This window comes from Trichosurus vulpecula, chromosome 8 (assembly GCF_011100635.1).
Source record: "Trichosurus vulpecula isolate mTriVul1 chromosome 8, mTriVul1.pri, whole genome shotgun sequence".
NCBI classification, from domain to species: Eukaryota; Metazoa; Chordata; class Mammalia; order Diprotodontia; family Phalangeridae; genus Trichosurus; species Trichosurus vulpecula.
Genome location: NC_050580.1, coordinates 220,388,930 through 220,405,467, shown reverse-complemented (window position 1 = coordinate 220,405,467; position 16,538 = coordinate 220,388,930). Strand labels below are relative to the sequence as shown.

The window sequence follows — 16,538 nt, the reverse complement described above, 5'->3', positions numbered from 1 at the left end:
TTAAGGACCTAGAGGGCCACACGTGGCCTCAAGGCTGCAGGTTCCCTACCCCTGGTAGACCAACGTAATACAACACGTACTTAATAAGTGTTTATTGTATTTAATTTGTTAGGTTTTTTAATAGACTTCTTTTTGAGTGCTTCATATAAAAGTAGTTGCAATATATGATATAAATCTTTGCAGGAATATTGATGGCCAAATGTATGATTGCCACAGTGGCACCAAAGACATCACCTCAATCTTTAAGGCTCCCAAAGGAATGAATGAAAAAGCATTTATTAAGTGCTTACTATGTTTGAAGCATTGAGGATCAAATAAAAAAGCAAGACAGCCCCTCTCTCAAGGAGCTCACTTTGTTATGGAGGAGACAACATGTATGCAAGTCAGATGGAAAGGCCCATAGTCCTTAGAGTACAGTGGCAAAGCAGATTGTACTGATGAAAACATATCGGCTTCTGATCTTGAACCACATGACAGTACCAAGGACTTGCCAATGGCTCGAATCGATGAAAGCTCTTGATTTGGAGTCCAAGGTTCATATAGTCCTGCTACTTGTGTGACTTTGTTCAAGGCATTTAATCTCTTTGTGCCTCAAGTTTTGTTTTTTTTTTTAATCTGCCAAATGAGGGGGTTGGATTAGTTGGCCTCTGAGGTCCTTTCCAACCTTAAATCCTATGATCCTATGAATTCAAGTAGCTATGTGGTCACAGTTGAAAATGGATCCCATACACAGCAGAGTCTCACTGTGGTTTGCCCTGGTTAGATGATATAGAAAACTATGATTGGCACAGTACCTGGCACATAGTAGGCACTTAATTAGTTGGTGACTTGACTGGCTCAATTTTGAGTGACATTTGTAAAGATAAATATAAAGTAGAGTATAGCCAAAAGAAGGCACAGAGATGGTAACATCTCTGAGGACCATACCATTTGAGGATTATCTGAAGAAAGTAAGGACTTTTAGCCTTGAGACAAGAGGTCTTGGGGGCATGAGGCATCTGATTGCTGTCTTTGAGTATCAGAAGGATTGTAATTTGGCAGACCAATTAGACTTATTCAGCTCAAACTCAGTGGGCAGCGAGCAATAGATAATCTTTACAGCCGAGCAATGTAGTAAAGAGAGTGCTGGATGCAGAGTCAGAAAGACTCCTTTAAATTTTTCCTCAAACAATTCTGTATGACCCTGGACAAGTAGCTCGTCCTATCACAGCCCCATTTTGCTTATCTATAAGATGGGAATAGTTATAGCACCAACCCCACTAGGTTGTGAGATAGCTTATATAAAGTGCTTTGTGCAAACCTTAAAGCACTATGTAAGTGATAGCCATCACTACTGTTATCACCATCATTACCATCATTCCCACACTTTCACATCTCTGAGATAAACATTCCCAGCTCCTTAAACTTACCCTTACACAACATGGTTTTGATGCTCCTCACCATCCAGGCCAAATTTGTCTGAACACATACTCCAACTTTTCTAGAATATGATATATAGAATGGAGCACGATGCTCAGAATGTTTGTTGGTGTGTTTGGGTAGCACATAATGGACCTATCATCTCCTTCTTCTGGATTTAAATCTCTCAATGTAGCATAAGAGCCAGGTAGTTTTTTGCCTGGGATATAACTCCTATGGAGTCTATTCTATAGTAAATTTGCCCACCTCTTCCTGTCCTGTATTATGCACTTGATTTTTGTTTTAATCTATATATGAGAATCGAGCCTGTTTAATCTTTTTAGATTTGGTCTATCGTTCAAGCCTTTTGAGATCCTTACTGTAAGGTAACACATTTTCTACCCCTCTCAACTTCAAGTCATCTACAAAATTTAAATGTCTTTATACAATGGAGGGGAAGTTCTCCATTATATTCCAAGCCAGAACACCTTCTTTTTGCTTATGGGGCCAGCTGGACTGTTCACTAAAACGGCCCCACAGGTTGCTCCAGATCCCCCTCCAGGGAACCTATTTTTACACAAGAGGCTTCTCTGGGTCCCATGTTATACTGAAGAGTCAAGAAAAGGATGCCTAGACTACCTGTCTAAATCTTGTTGTTGCTGTTTCAGTCTTGTCCAAGTCTTCGTGACCCCATTTGGGGTTTTCTTGGCAAAGATATTGGAGTGGTTTGCCATCTCCTTCTCTAGCTCCTTTTATAGATGAAGAAACTGAGGAACACAAGGTTAAATGACTTGCCCAGGGTAACATAGCCAGTAAATGTCTGAGGCTGGATTTGAACTTAGGTCTTCCTGACTCCAGGCCTGGCACTCTATCCCTGCACCATTTAGCTGCCTATGTTTAACTCTGCACTAAAATCTTAAGAAGGAGCCAGTTCCAAATGTTCAATAAGATAGCTCCTACTATTTTAGACTAAAATAAAATATTCTTTTATCCACAAAACATTTTTGTTTTGGCATGAAGAGGGGTCTTTGTTTTGCTTGTATAATCCTCTATAACAACTATAGAAGTCTAAGAGGAAGAAACCTCCATATATCAACAAAGCAATCGTTTTTCTTTGCACATGGAAGGTGGGACCTGAAGACCCATGCTCCTGTCATTGTAGTAAAAACTTCTCACCCCTAGATTCTGGCTTCTGTTGCTGTTTGACCTTGGGCAAGTCATTTAAGTGCTTTGAGCTCAGTTTCCTCATCTGTAAAAATAAGGAGGTTGGAATAGTTGATCTCTAAGGTCCCTTCTACCTCTAAATTTTGTGACCTTTGTTATCTATTCGTTCACTCTGCCCATTCTATTTGATAGTGTTTTTGTGCTTAGCTTTAATTTCCTTTATGAACTAACTATATTCCACAAACTCATTATCTTACAAGTTACTTTCCATCTCTCATGATGGAAGTGTAGTATGAAGTATCATGATACTCCTAAATGCACACCACTGTCTTCATATCCATCCTCAGGCCAATTAGAAAAGAGGAAAAATGCAAAAAGAAGCGATTTCTGTCTGTCCATTTTATTTCTGTTAGAATGTAAGTTGTTAATAGGACAGTGACAATGTTCTCTGTTCCTTTTACCTTGTACTGAAAAGAGCCTCTCTGGTACTGCATATGTGCTCAAAAGCCAGACATATAAATAATGAATGTCATTCTATAACAACCACCACCACAATAGATAACTTTATGTTTGAAAGTTAAAACGATGTCCAAAACTGAGTTCATTCTCTTTCCCCCAAACACTTCCCTCTTCCTAATAACTGGTAATTCCTTGTAATTCCTAATTCCTATTCACCCAGGTCATTCTTTACTCTTTATTCTTAACTACTCCCCTCCCCCACCCCACATCCAATCTGTTGCCAAGCCCTGCTGATTCCACCTTTGCAACATCTTTCACATACAACCCCCATTTCCTCTCACTTCTTTGCTGTTCTTCACACAGGACATTTAATTCCCTGATGATGTGTTTTCACTGGCGGTTTCCAATGGCCAGAATTCTCACTCCCCATCTCTGTCTCCTGGCTTCTTTCAAGATGGAGCTAAAATCCTACCTTCACAGCAATGCTTTCCCAATCCCCTTTAATGCTAGGGCTTTGCCTCTCCAATCTCCAGTTTTGCCTGTATATAGCTTGTTTATACACAGTTGTTTGCATTAGCCTTCCTGAGAGCAGAGGCTCTTTTTGGCCTTTTTTGTGTTCCTTACCTCCACCGCATACCATGTAGTACATAGCCTGATGCCTGGCACATAAACATGTAATAAACAGGTGTTTAATAAATGCTTATTGACTTGACTACTTTATACATATTATTACATTTCTTCCTCAGAACAACCTGTAAAGTAGGTGCTGCTATTATCCTCATTTTACCAATTACTTAGCTAGTCAGTCAACTAGAATTTATTAAGCACCGACTATACGTCAGTCACTGTGCTAAATGCTGAGATGTAGATTAGGAAATAGAACCTGAGAGGGATTAAAATGACTCACTTCGGGTCCCAGAGCTAGGATGTGTCTGAGGCAGGTGTTAGTTAGCTCAGTTCTTGCTCCAAGACCAGTAATTTTAAATGTCACTAAAAAGGAATCAAAGGAGTTGAAAGGCTAGCATTTTAAAAGTTGGCTTGAGGGTTAAGATAATGTTCATCAACCCTTTCATTTTCTATTGTATAAAATGAACATCAAGATCTTTTTTTACTTATATACCGCTGATAATATTTTTCTTATTTACCTGCACTATTACACATACAGACATATACACTAGTGTACTCTCCCATTTCACACACACACACACACACACACACACGAAAAACTTTTTTAGGCCCTTCAAAGAATGAGGTTCAAAATATTCTAAATGGAAGATATCAGTTGGGTTTCATTAAAATTTGCCTGTGAAAAGCATTGATTTTGCCAATAGGTATTAATAATAAGGGGCAGCTAGGTGGTATAGCGGACAGAGTGCCAGGCCTGGAGTCAGGAAGACTCATCTTCTGGCCTCACCCGCTGACTAGCTGTGTGACTTTGGGCAAGTCACTAAACCTGGTTTGCCTCACAAAGAGTCAGACACGACTGAAACGATTCAACAATAAAAAAATAACAATAATCCCTTATATGCATATAGAACTTTACAAAGCACTCATGCATGTAGGAGCAACTAACTTAAGGTTGCCCTCACCAATGTCATTGGTAATGTCAAAGCATCTATAGAGCGCTTTAAAGTTTGCAAAGTTCTACATATATTATTATCTCCGGTGATTCTCAAAACAAGCTTTTGAGGTAGGTACTATTACTATCACCATTTTATTGATGAGGCTATTAAGATCTCCATTTTACAAATGAGGAAAGTGAGGTTCAGAGAGGTTAACTGAGTTGTTCAGGGTCCCACAGCTAGTGTGTGAGACAGGATTTCAACTTGGATTTTCTTGACTTCAAGTTTTGTACTATGCCATATGATTAATTCACTAGGCAGCAAGGGGATGTAGTGGATAGAGCTCTGGCCTTGGATTACAGAAGACTTGAGTTCAAATCTAGCCTCGCCCACTTACTAGCTATGTGACCCTGGACAAGTCACTTAACCTCTGTTTGCCCCAGTTTCCACATCTGTAAAATGAGCTGGAGAAGGAGATGGCGAAACCACTCCGATATCTTTGCTAAGAAAACACCAAACGAGGTCATGAAGAGTCAGACAGAACCAAACAACAACAACAACAAAAGTAATTTTTGTGCCCTTCAAAATCTCCAGGTAATTTATTGCCAGTTATAATCAATCACATTTTAATGAATTCCTTTGGCAATATTGCACCTATTTGAATTACAGACTTTAAAGGGACCTTAGCTGACTTCTACATTTGACGGTTGAGAAAACAGAGTTGACGTTACTTGCTCAAGAATTCGGGGCTCTATTTGAATAAATTAGAATAGGGAAAGAAGAAACAAAGCTATCACTCTTTGCAGATGACATAATTCAGAGCTCTTTATCCCTAGTAAAATTGGTCTTTCTACTACATATCATTGCACTGTATTTCATACAGTTTCTGCGTCTCAAAATTGCTGATTCTCCTAGAATGACTCAATCAGAAAGTGCTAATTCATAACAGATTATATCATAGCACAAATTATAGCATGTCCTATGTGAGTAAACACCAACATAGAATGTGCACATTCTATATTTTCCCTTTCCAATTCCGGACAAAGTTGCATTTTTAGAGGACTAAATATTTAAATCACTAAAAAGGAAATTTTCGGAAGAAGCAAGCCATTCTCAAAACTAAAACATTATTAATTGAACTCTATACAAGGTGAAGAGAGGAAGAATAGCCATAAATGTACACTGTTGCTTTAAGAGAAAAACTCATGGAGCACAGAAAGGTGATTGGTGTACAGGTGAACTATGACCATTCAGCCTTACCTGACAACCAGCTAGCTCCTGTTCCACCATCTGCTGCATTTCTGGGTTTAGTGTTTCAGCTCTGAATGAGAGGTTAGCTTTGTCAAGCCACAGCTCCAGCTCAGCCACCTGTTTCTGGCAGACATGGAGGATCTCCACAGACTCTGGCCTGCAACTCGCCACAGCTTCCTCCAAAGATCCTTGTTCTCCAGAGCTCTGAGCAGGGGCTCCAATGGAAGCCCTGTCACCCTGAATGAAGTAAATCCAAAGGATATGTAAGCAAGGGAAAGCTAGATATCCAGAGTTGGGAAAATTTAAACCTCAAGGCGCTCAAATCCTTCCGGGTTTCTCAGACAAAACAACAAAACAAGACTCCAAATGCAGGAAAACAAAAACGAAAAAACCTTCTCACACACACACACACACACACACACACACACACACACACACACACCACGTAATCTAGCAACAGGTTTCCAAGCAGCCAGTTTGCATCTGCACAGGTACAGTATTCCTGTGCACCAAGGAAGTAAACTGTTCACAGTTCATTAAACATCAGATCCCAAGAGAAAGGTTCTGGTTGTGTGTGTGTGTGTGTGTGTGTGTGTGTGTGTGTGTGTTGTCTCATTTCAAGGTACTGGCCAGTGTTTAAAGTTTTATGACGTGATTAAGCAATGTTTACATGGCCATTGTGTACTTTTTTTTATATAGAATACGTGTTCTTTGCTGTAACTGAAATCTACCTAATGAAAATACATATTCCAAAATATGGGAAATTTTTCTCCTATTTTCACATATAGCTTATATGTGATTCAGCTGTCAAAAGGTAAAGATAATCTAAAAATCTACAGTTGAAGCATCTTGAATATGACCTTTTGTCCCAATATGGAGAGCCTGGAATTCCATCTGCTCTCTTCTTTCCTCAGTCAAATTGATGCTATATTAAATAGAGGACGTGTAACATGTTTCTACACAGAAATAACTGCATGAATTACCCATGGGAAAAAGTTCTCCCAGTTACCAAACTGAAGTGCTTCAAAATCATATTAGATCTTTGCTCTAAAACGATAATTATCTAAGACACACACACAATCACACACACACACACACACACAATCTCACTTGTTTTCTGCTGTAATACTTATTATCACTTTTCTTAATTCTGAGGGAGTCTATATTCTTTTAGACCAGGAGTTAAACTAGGGTCTGAAACTTGTTTCTTTTTAGCATTTTGATAACTACTCCAATATAACACATTTTGTGCATTTATAAACATTATTCTGAGAAGAGGTCTATAGAGGGGTGTATATATTGGTCTGTATAGAAGCCTGCAAAATTCGCCCCACCACAGGGCTGCAGCCTACTACTTCATGACCCATGAGCTAAGAATGGTTTTACCTTTTAAAATAAAGTTTTATTGTTTTTAAAAATGTAAAAGCCATTATTGGTCCACAGATTTTACAAAAACAGCTGTCTTGCAAGATTTGGCCCTTGGGCTATAGTTTGTTAAACCCTGGTCTAAAGGCTGCACCAGCTGTCAAACAGGTGCACCTAGCAAAAAAAGATTAAGAAAACTGTATTAAAATGTAAAACACGTTTCACTTGGCTTTCCCAGTGAGACAGTAGATACAAGCCAAATGGAATGTTGGGAAGTAGGCAGTTTGAGTTGGCAGTAGGAGAATTACAGTTGAGAAATTATCATGTGACAAAGTGTTTCTTACTATGGAGTCAGGGAGAGTGTGTGGGGTTTGGGGTATTTTTTGTTTTTAAAATTTTTGACCTATGAAGCCCAATATAGAAAAGACTGTTTTCTTGTCATATCTGAAGAGAAGATGAACAAGGAAGAAAGAATAAGGAGGGATCTTTTCTGACGAAACTGTTGTCACCTTTATTTTCCAAACAGGATTTTTGAGAAGACCCTTTACTAGTATCTTCAGAGAAAATGAATAGTGGGGGACTGTTTTCACAAATGAAAAGAAGTCATTTACTGTTAATGTGAGGGTTTGAGGTCACTCTCTGATCTTCATAGTCCAAATGTTATAAATAATAAGCTACATGTACGTTATCACAGATTTTATTAATAAATTATATATGAACAATTACTATTAGGAAAGGAGGTTTCTCCAGTTCCTAACTAATATTTAATGAACTTGGTAGAATCTTGACCTAGTTAACTAATGAGACTGAGGATGCATTGTCATGCATGAAAAAGAAAATATATTGTTGGAACACTCTACAACTCAATATGAAAAAATTAAATATTTTAGGAACAGGTCAAGCACAAGTCTGAGGAGTGACCTACAAGTGAGTGTGGCCAAGCCCACCTACCTGGCTCAGTGGGGAAACCACATTTTAATTATTTTAATCTTAGAATATGATAGGGGCTATATGAACAAAAAGGCTACATTTTTTCATATAACTTTGCATAGGTTTGTCTAAACCTGCTTGTATAAATCTCATAATGCTTGATTTGTGCATCAACACAGCATTTATCTGAGCAATTGGGAGAAAAATAGTTGTACCATTTATGGTGTGTTTTCCCATTCCTTGGCATCTTGGCATGTAGCTATGGAGCTAAATTTCAATTTAGCCCTCAGAGATTCAGTAACCACATTTGTCATCTGCTGTTAGATGACCAACTGGGTTTAACCAACGGTGACTTAGTTTTTAAAAAGTAATGTTATCTAGATTTATTGTATTTTTGTTTTGTTAAATATTTCCCAGTTACAATTTAATCCAATTCAGGAAGCATGTTTGACACATCTGCTTTACACTACTCTTCCCCCTTCCTGCTGAAATCATCACCTCCTATTTCATAGGAAAAAAATAGAGTTGTGTGCCCTCTCTTCTCCCCTAATGCATACTTCAAAATTTCACTACATGACCTCCCCCCAATTCTGTTTCCTTAGCATCTGTCTCTGAGGAAAAATCAACCCACATCTTTACCAGTTCTAGCCTCTCCACTTGTCATACTTTCCTGTATCAATCAGACATTTGTCCCTTTACTCTTTTCCTCGCTCTCATTTTCAATCTCTCCATATCCATTAACTCTTTCTCTGCTGCCTATAAACATGTTCAGGTCTTCTCCATCCTTAAAATACTTTCACTTGACCCCATATCATCCCATATCTTCTTTTCCTTCCTCTGCCAAAATCCTAGAAAGAACTGTTTGTAGTTATTGCCACCATTTGCTTTTTTTCTTTTAAAAATCATTTTTATTGATACCTTTAATTTTTACATCATCTTCATTTCTGGATAGCTTTCTCCCCTTTGCATCAAGCCAACCCTTATAATAAAGATTAAACATGGAAAAAGAAGTGGCTTAGAGGAAAAAAATAAATGACATCAACCATATCTGACATTTCATACTACTTGTCTCCCACATTTGCAAAGACTGGAGGGGAGGTCTGTTCCCCAAACCCCACCCCCCAGCTTCTCTGGTATTTCCTCTCATTGATTTTTTTTAACCCTTACAATCCAGCTTCTGACCTTGCCCCTCTGCTGAAGCCATTCCCTCCAAACTCACCAAGTCTCTTAACTGCTAAGATGGATGGCCTTTTCTCAGGCCTCATCCTACTAGACATTTTTGTTGCTTGTAAAACCATTAGCCAGCTTCTTCTGGATACAGTTTCTTCCTTGGGTATCTATGAAACTGCTCACTTCTGGTAGTCTTCTTATTTTTTTGACCACTCTTATGTCTTCCTGGATCAATATTCATCTCTTGTTCAATAAACGTAGGTGTCCTCTCCTCTCTGTATTCCTTCCCTTAATGATTTCCTCTGCTCCCATCAGTTCAATTGTCTCTATGTATGTGGTTCCTAACTATATTCACCCACCCCTAATCTATCCTGAATTCCAGGCACATGTTACCAAGTGCCTATTAGTAATCTCCACCTGGGCTATCCACCACCACCACCACCATCATCAAACTCAAAATCCTCAAAACAGAATTAATTATCTTTTCTCCCAAAAAGGCCATCCCTCCTCCAAAATTCCCTATTTCTGTTGAGGGAGCACCATCCTTTAAGTTCCTAAAATTCATAATTTTGTAGTTATCCTTAACTCATTTCAGGCATCTAGGTAGGACTGTGTGTGTGTTTATATGTGTATGTGTATATGTATATTATATATATGTTTATATATATATATATATATATTATATATATATATGGAGAGAGAGAGAGAGAGAAAGAGAGAGAGAGAGAGAGAGAGAGAGAGAGAGAGAGAGAGAGAGAGAGAGGAGAAAGAGAGAGGAGAGAGAGAGTGTGCTGGGCCTGGAGTCAGGAAGACTACATATGAAGTTCAAATTCAGCCTTAGATACTTACTAGCTGTGTGACCCTGGGCAAGTCATGGCCTCAGTTTCCTCAATGGTAAAAATGAAGTTAATCATAGCACCTACCTCCCAAGATTAAGGATCAAATGTGATAATATTCGTTAAGTGCTTAGCACAGCGTCTGGCACATAGTACATGTTTAATAAATGTTTGTTCCTTTCCCTTCCCCCTTCCATGCCTCATATCCAATAAATTTTCTCCATTCTAGCTCCCCAACATTTTGTATCTATCTCCTTTTCTCTTCACTCCTATGGCCCTGACCTGATCATTGGACACTTCAACTACAATAATATTTTCCAGTCTGTCTTCTCTCTCCAGGGAAAACCTCTCCCTCAGGCATATTGTCCTCTCACTGATGTGGGATTTCAAACTATCCAGCCCTCTACTCTTGTCACTGTCCTCCCATAAATTCCCCCCAAATACTGGAAGCCTTCATCACTTTCTCTTAACATAGCATGTGTGTTGCTATTACTTATCTCTTACTCTTCTTACATGGCCATTGCAGCCTTTGTTGTTCATACATTCCTTTGATGATATCTTTTTCACTGCTTCTCACATAATTCAATTTGCTATGTGTTGTAGCTTGCTGATGCCAATCATATGCCTCTCCATTCCCCCTTTAAGTAATCCTGAATTTTGATCCCCACAGTTGTCAAGTTTATATTCCTGAAACACAAATCGGACAATATTGCTCCTCTGCTCAAAAAAGAAAATCTCTCTAGTGCCACTTGGAAAAATTACAAACTTCTGAAGGCTGGGATTTAAAGTCCTCTATAATCTGATTCCTATGTACCTTTCCAGATTTGTTTCTGATTATTCTATTCTTCACTCTTCATTGTAGTCAAGCCTTCTGGCTAGCCTTTCTACCTTTGATCAGACCTCCCCAGCCAAAAGATAAAGATAAAGATTTAGCACGAGTACAAGGAAAAACTTACTGACAATTTGAGATATCCTGAAGCAGAAGGATTTCCTGAAGAGTTCATGGGATTCCCCCTTACTAGAAGATTTCAAGCAAAGGCTGAATGGATGATCACATCTGAGATGTGTTGTAGAGGGGAGTCCCTTATGACTGCAGTTTAGACTGTATGGATCTATAAGCTCTCTGCCTCTGAGACTCTGTGACTTAGAAGTATAATGTAACTATAACACTATATTATGCTTACAGAGTGAGGAATTTCATTAATTTGTTGATCTTCACATTCCAAATAGTGTTATAGATTCATTTTTAATAATAATATTGGTCATGGAAATTCATAGAAAACAAGCAAATTATCATTTTAGTCAATAGCCAATACCCTAGCCAAAGCTTTTTTTTGCAGTGATGTAAAACATTTCCAAATTAGTCATATTGCAAAAGAAAATATAGACAAAAAAACCAAGAAAAATAAAGAAAGTTAAAAAAATTATGCTTCAATCTGCCTTCAGACCCCATCAGTTTTTTCTCTGGAGGTGGATATCATAAGTCCTTTGGCATTATCTTGGATCATTGAGATCCAAGCTATTGAGAAACAGCTGAGTCATTCAGAGTTGGTCATTATTTAATATTCCTGTTACTGTGTATAATGTTCTCCTGGTTCTGCTCATTTCACTTTGCATCAGTTCATGTAAGTCTTCCCAGGTCTTTTTCTAAAGCATCCTGTTCATCATTTCTTATAACACAATAGTATGCCATCACAATCACAAACCACACACCACACTTTGTTCAGCCAATCCCTAATTGATAGATATTCCCTCAATTTCCAATCTTTGCCACCACAAAGAGAGCTACAATAAATATTTTTGTACATTATAGGTCTTTTTCCTTTTTCTTTGATCCCTTTGTGACACAGACCCAGTAGGGCTATTACTGGGTCAGAGTATGCATAACTTTATAGGCCTTTGGGCAAAGTTCCACATTGCTCTCCAGAGTGGTCTGATCAGTTCACAATTCCAACAATGCATTAGTGTCCTAATTTTTCCATAGCCCCTCTAACATTTGTCATTTTCCTTTTCGGTCACATTAGCCAATCTGATAGGTATAAAGTGGTACCTCAGAGTTATTTTAATCTACATTTCTCCAATAGTGATTTAGAGTATTTTTTTCATGTGATTATAGAGAGCTTTGATTTCTTCTTCTGAAAACTGCCTGAGTTAATGGGGAGACTGAATATTTTGGATGAGACATCAATGAGGTTATGTCTTCTTTTATTAAACATTATAAGTAACTTATTTATTCATGCAAGAAAGAAAAGTACAGACCTAAGGTTAATAACTAAGGAAGGGTAGAGCCCCCCTGGAGGCAATAAACAATGCCCACAGGGCCCACTGACTGACCTAAAGCAAAGGCAGTGGAGCAGGAAACAAGGGAGAAGAAGGAGAGGCTCCAATAAAGAATGCAACATATGAGAGGCAAGGAGGTAGAGAAGGAGGAAGAGAAAAGGTTATGAGTAAGTAGAATATATAGTGCTAAAATTCTTCAAACGTTTGCCTCAGATGCTACTTACTAACATTTATGCCGTTGGTTAAATAGATTGATATGAAGCTTCGTAGATCGTGACAAATGAGTCTAGCCTCACCTCAGTCTTCCTTCTGGATGGCATACTGTATGGTATTGCCAGACTATATTTTATCTCATCCAGGCATCCACCAGGACACCAGGGCCTAGCCAGTAAAGACGTGTTGACCTTCCCTCTCCCAACTTTTTACCTTGATGTCAAGGAGCAATAAATCAAATCATTATTAGCATTGCTACTGTGAAGGACGAGACAATCTACTACCCTACTGCTCCACTCACAATTGCTACTGCTACCTAGACCAAAGCTTCCTTTCTAAACCAACGTAGGGGTGAAGGGGGGGGCACTCTAGTAGTCCTGAATTATATTTTGCCCTGGACCCAGATTGCTTTGGAGGAGAAAGTGAGGCTGGTGCCTTTGCACAGCCCTCCCTCACATAAAGCCTATTCACTTGCAAGTCATGGCATCACCCTTCCTGTTGTCATGGTCTTCTTCAGGAAGGAAGGACAAACAACAACACACCAATAGGGAGTTTTATCTCTGGTAGAATGTAAGTTCCTTGAGGCCAAGGACTGTTGCATTTTTGTCTTTGTAATCTCAGAAGCTAGGTGATGCAGTGGATAGAGTACTGGGGCCTGGAGTCAGGAAGACTCATCTTCCTGAGTTCAAATCTGGTCTCAGACACTTACTGGCTATATAATTCTGTGTAACTCCTCATCTGTAAAATGAGCTGAGGAAGGAAATGGCAAACCAATCCAGTATCTCTGCCAAGAAAACTCCAAATGTGTCCCAGTTGGACACAATTAAAAATAACTCAACAACCAACAACAACAAAATCCCAGCACTTAGTACAGAGCTGTAGTATAAGAGGCTCTGGATGAATGAATACTTGTTGCTTGACTGAGCCTGTCAAATCCATTTTGGTTAGGTCCACTGTTCTGGTCTGATAATTAATAATGATTTATGGCATGCTTACAATATGCTCAGTATTTTATTCAAAGCTCTCTGGGGATACAAAAAAAAATATAGGACGTGATCTCTACCTTCAGGCTCTCAGCAGTCTAGCTAACGAGGCAAAATGATGACCAACGTGAAACAATGAGAGGGCAATCCATGAACAGAGGGACTATTTTGGAACACACTTTGGAGTATCCCAGATGAAAAAATTATACACATTTCCCTAGTTAACCTAGATTTGAAAGGTAACATTTGGTGGAAAAAATAATGGCATCTCTGGACTACGGGCAACATCATGAGTAAATCACTTAGCTTCTCTGTATTTCTTTTTTTTTTTTTCATGGGTCCTGGAGTTTATTACATACAAATAAATACCCCCAGGAAAGCAGAGGGTTCCCCTCTCCTTGAAAGCCAGAACTTCTGGCACTAGAACAACTCTGCCATTAAGTCCAGCATGGACAAGGCACAGAAAGTCTATAACTCCGTTACACAACCCATCCAGGAGCATATACTGAGTATGGCCCATTCTGGTTCTGCCAAAGCTCAGAGAAGGAGGCACTCGCCTCCTTGGAATAATACTGCATCAGTAGCAAAGCAGAGGAATACTGCCTCTCTTAGCACTTCCCCTCCCCACCCTTCTACTCCATAAATATAAATATACAGATACTACAGGCTGAAGTAGTCAAAACTGTTGTGGCCGTAGATATCCATGGTCCATAGCACATTGTGGCGCCGTCTGGCCTGTAGCAACTGCTGCAGCTCAGCTTGCACACTGGCAAGCCTCTCTTCATCCACAGTACCCTCTACGAGATTGGCTGAAGAGGGTGGCCATGGCACGTCCTTGTAGCAATCCACAGGGACTGGGTGAACAACCAGGTGGAGCTCACGCGATGCCAGTGAGTGTTTGATCAAGTTCTTCACTCCGGCACTAGCAAGAGGGTTACCATAGAGACCAAGGTAGCGGAGATGGGTACAGCAGCATAGGTTAGACAAGGTACTAACAAGGTTGACATCCATGAGCTGGCACTCTGCAACATCCAGACAAAGCAGGGAGGGTGAGGCTTCCATCAGTAATCTCTGAAAAGGTGCCAGGAGGTCACCATTTAGTTTGTTGCCACTGAAGTTCAGCTTCTTGAGATGGGTGGCATGGGGGCTCTGGACCAAGTAACTCAAGTCCCCAAAGAGAAGGGCACAGAAGGGAAGTTCCAGGCTTTCCAGAGGGCCCTGTAGACTGCTAAGGAGCTGATGAAGGCAGCCTGAGAGTCAAGAGGAACCCATGTTGAGTTCCTTGAGGCTCCTCAGCTGGCCAATTGCAGAAACAAAGAGTTGGAAGTTGCCTTCTGCCTCAGTTGTGAGCCTCCACACATCCACATTGCTGTATTGTAGCTTCAGGTGGGTGAACTTGGCCATGTGGGGCACGACACTACACAGGCCTGAGAGACCCAGGTTGTTGAAGGGAAGGTCCACCTGGCGCAGACACACTGGGTCCAGCAGCAACAAGAGAGCTACAGTGCTAGGACCCGACAGTTCCTCAGCCCAAAGGTCCCTGCAGCGAAGGCGAAGGGGGCCACAAGGTCTGGAGAGCCTCTTTCAGGACACTGTAAGAAGTTCGGTTCACCAGCAGGTCAGTGTGCACTTCCACAGGACTAGTGACCCCGACCTGAGGATCCAGCTTTCGGTGCTTGGCCAAGCATTGAGATGCTCTGGCCAGTCTGGGCGCTGAGACAGGTCCTTGCCACTGCCACTGAGCGAGCCCACATGCTCACAGTTGTGGGGTCCTGCCCGCAGCTGTCATCCAGGAAGCCAGTCATGTCCAACACTCGAAGCTGAGGCCTCCTGCTGTTAGATTCCCCGCTGCGCGGCGCGGCGAGCAGAGCCAAGATCACGGCTTGCACACTCTCCTTGCGGGGCCGCTCGGGCCAGCCGAACTGCTTGGGCTAGGGCAGCAGCTGCCGGAAGCTGAGGCGCGGGAAGGGCCACGTCTGCACCAGTGCCAGCAGCACCAGCGTCCTGCCGTACATGAAAGCGGCCTGGAAAAAGACCGGGTACAGCTCCCGAGGCAAGGAGGCCAGAGCCCGACATGCCAGTTTCTGGTGTCGGGTAACCTGCACAGCACAGAGGCAGTAGCCACTGCATTTCTGCGGAACCGACCCGGCACCTCTGCGCAGGCGCGGCTCGGCGGGGTGCCCCTCCGGACGGGCGTCTACGCAGGCGCACCTCCACACACCACACCAAACCCCTTTCCAGTTTGCGCAGGCAGAAAAACGACTCTGCAGGCTTAGGTCCGGAGGCCAAAACTGGGAAAAGGCGGCCGGGCTGCTTCTCTGTATTTCAGTTACTTCATTTGTAAAGCTGTTATGATAAAAATCTCCCAGTCTTGCATATGTACGGCAAAGATTACTATGTAAAAGTTCAAAAGGTTCTCAGATTGTACAGATTATCCCAGAGCACCTGGGTACATAATGCCTTACGTTCAGGTCATTAAACCAATACAAAAAAAAAAATACTCACCACTTCTTCCTGGATATGGCTTGGAGAGGAGTCTAGGTTCTCCTCATTTTTCGGTGAATTTGGAACAGATATTTGAGTGTTGTAGCCATCATATGTGCTTATTCGCCCATCTGCCTCCTAGAATGAGAACAGCAATATAAAAATTCCCAAGGTGTCATCACCATACATTTCCTGTGTCTATGTGTTTTACAATCAAGGTGGGTGAAGAGATATTTAGGAACACTACATACATCTGGAAAGAATGGCTATTCCAGAAAAATAATATTCAGTGCCCTCAATAAACTTAGCTTATTTGAAGGAATTCAAAGTCTTTTCTGTTTTTCTTTGGGGACTTAGTAAAGGTCTTGGGAGACTAGGTAGGGCAGTGGATATAGAGCTTTGGGCTTGGAATCATCTTTGAATTCAAATCCGGCCTCAGGCAC

At 40.8% G+C, this 16,538-nt stretch overlaps 1 protein-coding gene across 1 annotated transcript in view; it reads right to left on the bottom strand.

Moving 5' to 3' along the window:
• SYNE2 (spectrin repeat containing nuclear envelope protein 2) overlaps positions 1-16,538 on the bottom strand; it is a 430,582-nt gene that overhangs the window by 140,051 nt on the left and 273,993 nt on the right. Inside the window, exons 69-70 of the mRNA XM_036734278.1 lie at positions 16,117-16,233; positions 5,844-6,071 (exon numbers count right to left, since the gene is read on the bottom strand). Coding sequence (XP_036590173.1) covers positions 5,844-6,071; positions 16,117-16,233 — 345 coding nt within the window. The remainder of the gene's footprint in view (positions 1-5,843; positions 6,072-16,116; positions 16,234-16,538) is intronic.